Source organism: Gopherus evgoodei, chromosome 3, assembly GCF_007399415.2.
Source record: "Gopherus evgoodei ecotype Sinaloan lineage chromosome 3, rGopEvg1_v1.p, whole genome shotgun sequence".
NCBI lineage: Eukaryota > Metazoa > Chordata > Testudines > Testudinidae > Gopherus > Gopherus evgoodei.
In genome coordinates, this window is record NC_044324.1 from 92018541 (window position 1) to 92030878 (window position 12338).

General features: G+C 42.7%; 1 protein-coding gene across 2 annotated transcripts in view; it reads left to right on the forward strand.

Annotated features, from left to right (window-relative positions):
* SOBP (sine oculis binding protein homolog) overlaps window positions 1-12338 on the forward strand; it is a 144550-nt gene that overhangs the window by 22989 nt on the left and 109223 nt on the right. For both annotated transcript variants that reach the window (XM_030556061.1, XM_030556060.1), the window contains exon 4: window positions 6312-6463. In XM_030556061.1, the coding sequence (XP_030411921.1) occupies window positions 6312-6463 (152 nt within the window). The remainder of the gene's footprint in view (window positions 1-6311; window positions 6464-12338) is intronic.

The following is a 12338-nucleotide window of genomic DNA, read 5'->3' on the forward strand; positions in this document are numbered from 1 at the left end:
TAGACCTGGCCTAATGTAATCATATAGAAGAGTTTTGGAAAAGATTGAGGCTAGATAAGCCAATTGAACATGTTCAGTTTGAGAGGCCCTTCTTTTCTGCATTCTTGCTGTAAACTCTTGTCACTGAGTGCGCTAGATATGATTTATTGATACATTTTCCTAACAGAAGGGCAAGTATCTGGTAAATATATTCTGAAGGATTTAGTCTTAGGCCTGGGCTACACTAGTGGGGGGCGGCGGGGTTCGAACTAAGATACGCAACTTCAGCTACGCTATTTATGGGAATCCTGACTTCTATAGAAGACTTAAACTACAGTTTTTGGAGCGTTCCAGTTTCTTTTTAGAATAAGACAAAAAAACCAAACAACCAAACTTTTTCTTACTATACAAAACCTTAATTGATATTTTTTGTTTTATTTCCCAGTGCCGTTGTTTTGTAATTACAGAAGTGGCTGGACTATTAGCCGTTTTAAAAGCTGTTGTACTCTGCTTGTTCAACCACTAAAGCTAATACACTTTCATGTAAGGTTCCTATTAAATATTTTTACCAGCTCAATACTGTCTTGTAACTGATGAAGAAGAGGAAAATATGTGCACAAATCAGGAACTTTAATCTGGCCCCAAGCTTTCATCCACATATCCTGCCATGTAAGCCACAGAGCGTGGCTCTGCGCCTGTCCTGATTTTATCCTGTGTACCTTTATCTGTCAGCCCTACTCACTCAAAGCTAAAGAAATACATTGTTTTAGAACAGAGATTCTCAGACTGTGGTCTGTGGCCCACCCTTTGGTGGTCCATGGAGAGCTGATTGATCACATGGCACTGGCTACTTTACTTAATGCAATTTACCAGGTGGAAATAAGTAAGAGAAGTTAAAAATACATTATATACTTTGTTGGGGTAAGATTGTGCCTTAAGGTGCAGCACTGAGCAAAGGGTGATGCCTTAGCTGCATTGTCCCAAGAAACATGTGCCTCAGAGATCCCTGAGCCACAGTTCCACTACTGCTGCTGGGGCGTGGGAGTATTTTACTACAGTCCTTTATAGATGAAGCATACACTCTCACCTTGTACCTAGCTAGTTTTGATGGCCAGCTTGTAGTGGGATTTATTTAAGACAGAGGAGGACAGTATATATATATGGAGTGGGTAGCTCCTGTTCTTTCCTGTATGCTGGGAGCTGAATGCAAGGCCTTACATGGCCCCACAAGGAGGTACGAGAGAGCCTTACTCCACCTGCATGGCTGCAAAAAACTAGAGTACAACTGAGCCCCCCAGGTTGACTTTTCTCATGGAAGCAATTGCTGTTGTTGCCACAAGGATGTTATGTGATTGTAAATGGGTGGATAGGTGATCTTCCTGATCACCAGCAAGAGAGTGTTTGTTCATGAACAGGTGGGTGAATGGTCCAGAAGACGTTCTCTCTATTAAGATGTGGCCCACACTATGGAATAGTTTAAGAACCCCAGTTTTGGATTTTGTGCTCATTCTTCAAGTCCACATTGTTATAGAACCTATCTACTTTGGAAGTGAGTGCTCCCAGCAATTACTTTCAAAGAGGCTAAGCTCTGCTTTCAGCTGGTAAGTTCCCCGTTTAGTTCTTCTCAGCTTTAATGAAGGTTGTTGCAAAAGGAAGCATCTGCACCTCTTCCATTTTTGGGCTTTGTAGAACTGTCTAAGAATTAATACTCTTAAATTGGTAGGGGAAAATATCAAGTACATTCAGTGACTTTAATGCTGCACATTGCTGTTTTCAGGTACAAGCGGTTTTTCTTTGTTTTTGTTACTTCCTCGGTTCTTCTCTTGCCAGGTAAATTCAATGGGGCACAATGATGCCTTCTAAAAGGAACAGGTCCACCAAGGTGGGAAAGAATTGTACTCTCTGAGGCCTGGTCTACACTACACGTTTAAACCGAATTTAGCCGCGTTAAACTGATTTAACCCTGCACCCGTCCACACAACGAGGCCCTTTATATTGATATAAAGGGCTCTTTAAACCAGTTTCTGTACTCCTCTCCGATGAGAGGAGTAGCGCTGAAATTGGTATTGCCATGTCGGATTAGGATTAGTGTGGCCGCAAATCGACGGTATTGGCCTCCGGGCGGTATCCCACAGGGCACCATTGTGACCACTCTGGAAAGCAATCTGAACTCAGATGCACTGGCCAGGTAGACAGGAAAAGCCCCGCGAACTTTTGAATTTCATTTCTTGTTTGCCCAGCGTGGAGCTCTGATCAGCACAGGTGGCGATGCAGTCCCGAATCCAAAAAGAGCTCCAGCATGGACTGTACGGGAGATACTGGATCTGATCACTGTATAGGGAGACAAATCTGTTCTATCTGAGCTCCGTTACAGAAGACGAAATGACAAAGCATTTGAAAAATTCTCCAGGCTATGATAGACAGAGGCCACAGCACAGTGCTATGTGACAAGTTTAATGGAAAGCCAGAGAATCAAATGGATGCTCATGGAAGGAGGGATGGGGTACTGAGGACTCCAGCTATCCCACAGTCTCCGAAAAGCATTTGCATTCTTAGCTGAGCTCCCAGTGCCTGTAGGGTCAAACACATTGTCCGGGGTGGTTCAGGATATATCTAGTCAATTTATCCCCCTTCATCCCCCCCCCATGAAAGAAAAGGGAAAAAAATTGTTTCTTGACTTTTTTCAATGTCACCATATGTCTACTGCATGCTGCTGGTAGACGCAGTGTTGCGGCACTGAACAGCAGCATTCTCTCCCCTCCCCTCCCCGATGGCAGACGGTACAGTACAAAATGACTGATAGCCGTCCTCATCATCCTGTGAGTGCTCTTGGCTGGCCTCAGTGAGGTCGGCTGGGGGCGCCTGGGCAACAATGGGAATGACTCCTGGTCATTCCCGGTAGACGGTGCAAAAGGATTGAAAACCGTCCTCATCATAGCAACTGGGGGCTGAGCTCCATCACCCCCCTCCATTTCATGTCTAATGAAGAATCTGTACTGCCTGGACTATCATAGCACCGGGAGGCTGCCTCCTCCTGATTTTATCTCACTAAAAAGTCAGTGTTTCTTATTCCTGCATTCTTTATTACTTCATCACACAAATGGGGAGACACTGCCATGGTAGCCCAGGAGTGTTGAGGGAGAAGGGAAGCAACAGGTGGGATTGTTGCAGGGGCACCCCCTAGAATGGCATGCAGCTCATCATTTCTGCGGGATCTGACATGGAGCGGCTGTGCTCTCTGGTTCTCTGGTACACTGGTTCTCTAGTACACTTGCCCTGTATTCTAGGCAGGACTGACTGTATTTTTAGATAAAACATAAACGAGGGAATGACCCTGGGAGTCATTCCCATTTTTGTCTTTGAGCCCCCGGCCGACCTCAGCAAAGGCCAGCCAGGAGCTCCCATGACAGCAGCAGATGGTACAGAACGACTGATAACCATCATCTCATCGCCAATTTACAATGGCATGGCAGACAGTACAATAGGGATGGTAACTGTCTCTGCTACCTTGCAAAGGCAAATGAATGCTGCTGTGTAGCTCTGCAGTACCGCCTCTGTCAGCAGCATCCAGTACACATACGGTGACAGTGACAAAAGGCAAAACGGGCTCCATGGTTGCCATGCTATGGTGTCTGCCAGGGAAATCCAGGGAAAAAGGGCGTGAAATGATTGTCTGCTGTTGCTTTCACAGAGGAAGAAATGAGTGATAACATTTACCTAGAATCACCCGCGACACTGTTTTTGCATCATCGTGTATTGGGATCTCAACCCAGAATTCCAAGGGGCGGGGGAGACTGCGGGAACTGTGGGATAGCTACGGGATAGCTACCCACAGTGCAACGCTTCAGAAATCGATGCTAGCCTTGGTACATGGACGCACACCGCCGAGTTATTGTGCTTTGTGTGGCTTTGTGCACTCGACTTTATACAATCTGTTTTACAAAACCGGTTTATGTAAAATCGGAATAATCCTGTAGCGTAGACATACCCTGAGAAACAATGCCCTTGTTAAGGCATACTGCCTTCAGTGGCTCTGGGGGAGCATGATGGAAAGAGCTTCTTGACTCACATTTGAATAGGTATACTTTGTACTGCTGCCAATACAGCCCAGCTGGTTCACAGGGCAGGCCCAGGGCCATGACAACACTAGGCATCTCCTGTTGCCAGTCTGCACTCCAAAGCATCCTGCAGCCAAAATTATAAATGCCCCCAGTGTGAGCTTCCTGAACCCATGCATGGCTGGCTATAATTTGGCCCAAAGTATTTTGATTTCCATTGATGTCAAATATGTTGGAACATTTATGAGATTTTGTCAAATCCCAATCTAAAGAGTAAGTGCTAAAATGTCATAATTATAGCACATTAAACACAAATCTACATTATGGCTTGGCCTTAAATATAGTTTTAAAGGTGTACAGTCTGATTCAAATTAAAAGGTCAAGTTTTTTACATTGTGCAATTTTATTTGTAACTATAAATCACAACACAATTTGTGGAAGGAAAAACGTTATTAAACTGACAATATTTATTCTGCTAAGGTGAATAAAATGCAGCATGTAGTTCTGTGTTATGATAGCTGGGGGAAGGAGCCAAATCATTCTACTAAAAATTTGTTTGCCAATAATTTTGCAGAATGATGACAGTGTTGCTTCAAAACAAATCCTTTACAGAGAAATGGGATGACTGCATGGCAGGGTCTCTGAATCATGAACTTTCCATCACTGGACAGCAAATTGCTTTAACAATTAGTCTTTTGGGGATTTCGCTTCCCCCACCCCCTCAAAAATCAGACAGTAGTTAATATCAATGACTGAAAGGTCATGTTGTCTAATGGACTGGATATAGGAATAGAATTCTTAGTTCTAAATCATGGGTTTGCCATTGATTTATTGTATTGCTTTGTACAAGTAACTTAACTGTTCAATTTCCCCTTCCATAAAATGGGAATAAGAATACAGACCTCACAGTAGCGTTGCCAGGATTTGAAGATGAAAAGTGCTATGTAAGTCTTATTATTATGGGGAATTTTGTTGCACTTGACTATATGAATCCAATTTAAAGCAACAGTCTAGGTACTTCCAAGAATGTTATTGGGGAAAGAAGTTGGAGGCTCTAGAGAACAGAAATGATGAAATCAGTACCAGATGGTTGCTAGAAAATATTTATCAAAGTAGAATAGAGACATGAGGAATGAGGACTATGAGATGAGGAAAATGGCATTGAGTACAAAGCTGCACTCACTTTCTTATGAATGTTGAAATGATCTCCCTAAAATTCAGGGAAATAACACCAAAATTAATGTAAATATTAAAAAGTTAAATCTCCAGATACATGTCAGAAGAACTCAAAACAGAGTCAAATAGCACATCTTAGAGAACTCTTGATGAGTTAAAATGTACTCAACCATGATAAGAATCACTTAGCAGATTTTAGTAACACAATTAGGCATCTCCCCTCTCACTCAGGTATGTATTTTTGTGTCAATCTTATTTGGAGAAAACCTCCTCCCATTCTCTTCTAGTCATTATGGAATCAACATCCAAATGGGGCATTTCGTTTTCCTTCCTCACATCCCATTTAGAATCCTGTTTGTAAGGGCCCTCATTACATTGCTCTGGCGTGGTAGCTTCCATGTGTATTTTATCAACTAGCTGCTGAGCTGAATTCCTCCAAGGCTCTTGATAATGGATTTTAAGTAATGGGAATGTAACAGCATTAGTTACATTAGTCTTTAGTGTTGGTTACTGGTTTAATAAATACAGTTAGGCACTTTCTTAAACATGCTAAAAAGCCCTAAGGACCTCCAGAGCTTTTCAGTGATGCACCATTTTTTAAGATAACCTTTTCCATCCATCTCAGAAGCAGGGGTGGCTCCAGGCACCAGCACGCCAAGTGCGTGCCTGGGGCGGCAAGCCACGAGGGGCACCCTGCCGGTCGCTGCGAGGGCGGCAGGCAGGTTGCCTTCCGCGGCATGCCTGCGGAGGGTCCGCTGCTCCCGCGGCTTCGGTGGATCTCCTGCAGGCGTGCCGCCGAATCCGTAAGACCAGGGACTTCCTGCAGTCAAGCCACCAAAGGCAGCCTGCCTGCCGTGCTTGGGGGCAGCAAAATACCTAGAGCCGCCCCTGCTCAGAAGTTCAGCCAGTCTCCTGGCCTGGTTGGCACAGGCTACCAGCTGCCTAGGGAACAAGTAGTTAATCACAAGCCTGCCTCGTTCTACTCACAAAGAGTGAGGAAGACAAAGTTACTGCAATAGAGTTATGAAGTTGAGTGCATAGACATCTGATTGGGTGTTTGCATCTGATATAAACATTCTTTTTATATTTTTGTTGTAGAAGATGATGTGTCAAATGTACAAATAATGTGTGCCTGGTGCCAGAAAGTGGGAATCAAGCGCTATTCCCTGAGTATGGGAAGTGAAGTGAAATGCTTCTGCAGTGAGAAGTGCTTTGCAGCTTGCCGAAGAGCATACTTCAAGAGAAACAAGGTAAGAGAGCCAAAGAAAGATGTAACCCTACACAGGCCTAGCTCGGGTCTCATTTCGTAGCTGGCAAAAAAATATATTTTTTTTGTTCTTTCTGTTTTGTCTGTTCCCTTTACCTTTCCATATGTATTGTCTGTTGGACTATCACCCCTTACTAACGTGTAACCTGTTTTCTTAGTTTCCCTCAGCTTGATGCCTGAGTTCTGTGAGGGTGGATGAATTTAATTAGACGATACTAATAATGCACTATAAAATAAGAATGATGGTTTTGCTTCAGAATCTTATTAGATTTGCTCTATGTGTAAGACTAGGGGAGGGATCTTCATAGCCGTGCATAGGGAGATAGACATACAAGTCTTACTTTTGGTAGGTGGCTATATCTTGCGCAGCTGAAGTCAAGAGAAGTTTTGTCATTGATTTCAGTGTCAGCAGGATCATTGGCGATGGCATATGCAGTTAGGGCCTGATCCAAAGTACAGTGAAGGCAATGACTTCAGTGAGCTTTGGATCAAGACCTTAGCTTCATGCTTTTAAAGTTTATCTTCAAATGTAAACAATTATGGACTTATTGCTTTAAAAAAACTCAGACATTTTGGTGTTTTGTGTGGGGTAAGCAGTGGCAAAACCATCTATCATAGCATGAGGATGTTTCCAATAATCTGAAAGGTCATTTTATCTCAAGTTAAAATGGAATTCTAATACTAGCTTGGTTTCCCAAAGTAAAATGACCACAAAAATTATTCTAATCTGTAAAGTGCGGTGCCTGAAGGTGCCCTGTACTTTATTTTAGCAGCTAGTTTGTGCAGCAGAATATAGGGTGTTTCTGTTATAAAAAACAAACAAAAAAACTCCCCACTCCTACAAAACACACCAACTTCTAATTGTTACAAAAAATAGCTATGGCAGTTTGATACTTATTAGTGTAATGGAGTCCTAGGGTGAGACTCACTGATCTAGAAAGCTTTATTTATTCATAAAATTCTTCACATTTTTGTTTATTAAACCCGCATATTTTACCCTTATGCCGCAGAACATTTGAAGTCTGTCATCTTAAAAATAATTCCCCCCCTTCTGCCCATCTGATATTTGCAACCTATGGTAAAAAAAAAAATGGATTTTAGATGCAAGAAACATTGTAGCTGCAAATTTCCCTCCTTTATAAATTTGGGTCACATCATTCTGTTCCCCTACCCCCAAGTCCGCCCCCAAAAAAGCCTAAAGAATTAGGTTGCAAAAATCAGCAGAGTGGAATTTTAGTGGCAGTCTTTGAGAATCAAGCTCATAATGTTTACTGGAGCATATAGGCAAGTTAAACAATCATGTGGAAGCTTCTGTGAGGTATAGTGTTTATCTCTCTTGATTTGGAGGACATAGGGTGGGTAGGGAGAAATGCATCTAAGATACTCCACATTTTGACATGAAAATAGTAAATTTCTTTCATGTAAGATGGTTTATAGAATTGGATGTTCAGATCATGGACAATGAAGTACTCGCGTGTGCGTGTATGTGTGTACGTGTGCATGTGCACAAATGTGCATGCTGTAAGCTCTCTAGGGTGACGAAGGATCCAGTCCTGCACTTCTTATTCAGCTGCAGCTCCTCTCGCTTCCAATGGCAGAATTTACTTGAGTAAAGCCGCACACAGGAACATAGGAATTGCCAGTTGTCTATCTAGTGCAGTATTATGTGTCTGACAGTGGCCAGTACCAGATGCATTAAAGGAAGCAGCAAGAAATCCTATAGAGGATAATTATGGAATTACTAATCCACAGTGGGGCCTAAGATCCATGTGCTAGTCTTTGGCTTATGCCATGAAGCAGAGGGCTTATATCCCATCTGAAAAACAGGGCCGCCCAGAGGATTCAGGGGGCCTGGGGCAAAGCAATTTCAGGGGCCTCTTCCATAAAAAAAAAGTTGCAATACTATAGAATACTATATTCTCGTGGGGGCCCCTGTGGGGCCTGGGGCAAATTGCCCCACTTGCCCCCCCGGGCTGCCCTGGATCTTAAAAACAAAAGAAGTTCTTATTGTTTTAAATGCACATTTCACCACAGTAAGTTGCTCTACACTTCTCTCAAACAGGTCACAACAGTAACTGGGTTTTCTTCTGTAAATATTAAGGATCAACGTATCCTTTTTTCCCATGTGCCTTGAGGAATTAATACATGGCAAGGCAACACAATTGACAGCATTTGGATCATTGCATAAAAGCCTTCTTTAAGTTAAAGGACCAAATTCCACCCTCGGTTACACCTATGAGAGCCTGTGACTGCATGAGTGAAACTGAGACCTTAACCTGGTCCACACATTATTTATTATTTTCAATCTAGAACTTTCTATTGCCTCTATATTCATGGTGTTCAGTATGAACAAGCACAGGATGCAATACTCAGGGAATTTTAATGCTGCTATTGAAGTTAGGCAGGTTCAGTAGAGTTCAGCAGGCCCTTATTTTGCATTTCACTCTAGCTGAATAGAACAGGATTTTGAGAAACATGGCACAAGATCAAAGTCACAGAGTTTAAGGCCAGAAGGGCCCACTAGATCATCTAGTGTGACCCTGTGCATTCCACGAGCCAGTACTTAATTTGTGGCAAGGCTTGAGCCCTAGCACCTCTAGGCTTGGCAGTTCATAGCCCTGGCACCTCTGGGTTTGCCATGTCAGTTATGAAAGTTAAAAAAAAAAAATTGCTTGTGCCCTGGCAGCTAATTGTTTGAGCCCCAGCATCTCTTTCATTACAAATTAAGCACTCCCATGAGCCCACACTATCACTTAGCACCTGTGCGGTAAACCCATCAACCAAAATTAGACCAAAGGATCACAGCCTGCAGAAGACTAACATTGTTATGTGCCACAGGCAGAGAACAGGAGGGACTGAGGTGGACCAATGCCCTAGGCCCCTGCAATGGCAGAGAATTGATTAAATCATAGGATATTAGGGTTGAAAGGAACCTCAGGAGGTCATCTAGTCCAACCCCCTGCTCAAAGCAGGACCAATCACCAGACAGGTATTTACTCTGGTTCCCTAAATGGTCCCCTCAAGAATTGAGCTCACAACTCTGGGTTTAGCAGGTCAATACTCAAACCACTGAGCTATCCCTCCCCCCAAAATGAGATATCCCTCCTCCTCAAATGAGATATCCCCAGTTAAGCCCAGCAAGAGACCGACTCTGTGCTGCAGAGGAAGGTGAAAAACCTCAAGGTCACTGCCAAGCTAGCCTGGGGGAAAATTCATTCCTGACCCCTCTTATGGTGATCAGTTAGATGCTGAGCATGTGAGCAAGAGCCAGCCAGCCAGCCAAGCACCTGAGAGAGAATGCTTACTGAGAGCACTGTCCCACCCTGTCCAGTGTCCTGTCTGCTGTGATGGTCGTCCCTGATGCTTCAGAAGAAGGAGATCCAAAAAACCCAGAATACTTTGCAGGGAAAAACATCCCTTCCTGACCCCTGCAGGTGACTGGCTGAAGCCCTGCCATAAAACATAAACTGGAAGGGACCCCCCAGGGCTCTCAAGTTCTACCTCCACCCTCACATCACAAGCAACCCCATCATGCAATTCCACTCATAAATTTGTCAGCCCTCCCTTTAAACTCATTATATAGTTTGCCCCCAGAATTCCTATTGGGAGGCAGTTCCAGAACTTCACTCCTCTGATGGCTAGAAACTTTCATCTAATTTCTGGCCTGAATTTGTTCATGGTCTGTTTATATCCATTTGCTCTTGTGTTGACATTGTCCTTTATTTTAAACAGCTCTTCACCTTCCCCAGAATTTACAAGTAACAAGGTTGCAAAAGTTTCAGATATACTCAGTGGCCTTTAAACTCTTATTACTAGTCTAGCCATGTACCTGTCTTCTCCACAAGTCTAATGTTTGTTTATGTATTTGAAAAGTTACGCCACTCTACAGCTCTCATTTTTCAAACAGGAGTAAAATGGTCACATTTCACCTGCCTTATGCATGTTTTAAACAGCATAGCTTTGTAACAATATAGTGTTGTATTACAATAAATATGTACAGCTGCTGTATTTCAGTGAGCTGATAGGACTTTGTGGTCATTTCATTTAAGGCTTGAATTTCCTAATGGATTGTATTAAGCAGTCTTCCCCGCTCCCACCCTGGCTAAGAACTGCTGTAATAAGCACTTGCTTAAAACTGTAGGACTGTTCAAACAGTAAAGAATAAATCATCATTAATGTCTCAAAACATTATAAAATAATGATGCAAATTATACACATCTTAATACCAATTGCTGCATATAGAATTAAGATTATCTCAACATTTAAATAAAACAAAAATCCTCTCCAATACATTTGGAAAATGTAGGCTCTGATGTGCTGCTCTCTTTACAAATTCCCAATTGGGTTAAATTCTGGGAAGAAACCAGCTGAAATCACCCTATCGAATGAAATCTATAAGGAAGGCACACAAACTCTACAAAAGCACTATTAATGTGCAGCTGTATGTTGGAGGTGCATAGTTGCATGCACACTACAACACCACCTCCACTCTCACATGTACTATTCCTGTCAAGACTTGCAATAGTCTGGATAATAGAAATCATTGCTAGACTATGGAATGTACTTACATTGCTGAATGGACCCTAATGCCTTAGTCGTAGATATGTATTGATTCTCCATGAATTTTGTCACAGAGGGCTTGTAGAACAGCAGGACTTGAGTAGCAATCCTCACCCTTGTGCTCCAGCAGCAGTGCAGGTATATATGACAGATAAATATAGTGAGACCCAACCACAATATGACTCTTGTCTAAATTATTAATAATAAATGAATAAAAGCAAATTGAGTATTTTTTCTAACCCTTTAGGCAGAGAGATTAAATGTTTAGATTGTTTCTGCTTCTGAACTTTTGTTCCTGTTTTGTCTGCTATACATAGTCAAATGTAAATAATGAACTAGTGCATAATGATAACCTGTTGTGCATAATAATACCAATTAAAAGCAATGTTGCAAGAGAGTTTTTCATAGTAATGTTTCTAAATGAACAAATTTAGATTTAAACCTGTCCCAATGCTCTCTTCCTTATAGATTTCATTCTATAGACCAGCCAATGTAAGTCCAAGAATCACAGCAGCACATAGCAGCACACTTGCCAGCAAGTTAAAGAAGTATGGGCTGGATGAATGGACTATAAGGTGGATAGAAAGCTGGCTAGATTGTCGGGCTCAACAGGTAGCAATCAATGGCTCCATGTCTAGTTGGCAGCTGGTATCAAGTGGAGTGCCCCAAGGATTGGTCCTGGGGCCAGTTTTGTTCACTATCTTCATTAATGATCTGGAGGATGGTGTGGACTGACCTTCAGTAAGTTTGCAGATGACACTAAACTGAGAGGAGTGGTAGATATGCTGGAGGGTAGGGATAGGATACAGAGAGACCTAGACAAATTAGAGGATTGAGCCAGAAGAAACCTGATGACGTACAACAAGTGCAGAGTCCTGCACTTAGGATGGACGAATCCCATGCTCCGCTACAGACTTGGGACCAAATGGCTAGGCAGCAGTTCTGCAGAAAAGGACCCAGGGGTTACAGTGAACGAGAAGCTGGATATGAGTCAACAGTGTGCCCTTGTTGCCAAGAAGGCTAATGGCATTTTGGGCTGTATAAGTAGGGACATTGCCAGTGGATCGAGAGACGTGATCATTCCCCTCTGTTCGACATTGGTGAGGCCTCATCTGGAGTACTGTATCTAGTTTTTGGCCTCACATGACAAGAAGAATGTGGAAGAATTGAAAAGAGTCCAGCAGAGGGAAACAAACATGATTAGGGGGCTGGAACACATGACTTATGAGAAGAGACTGAGGGAACTGGGATTGTTTAGTATGCAGAAGAGAAGAATGAGGGGGGATTTGATAGCTGCT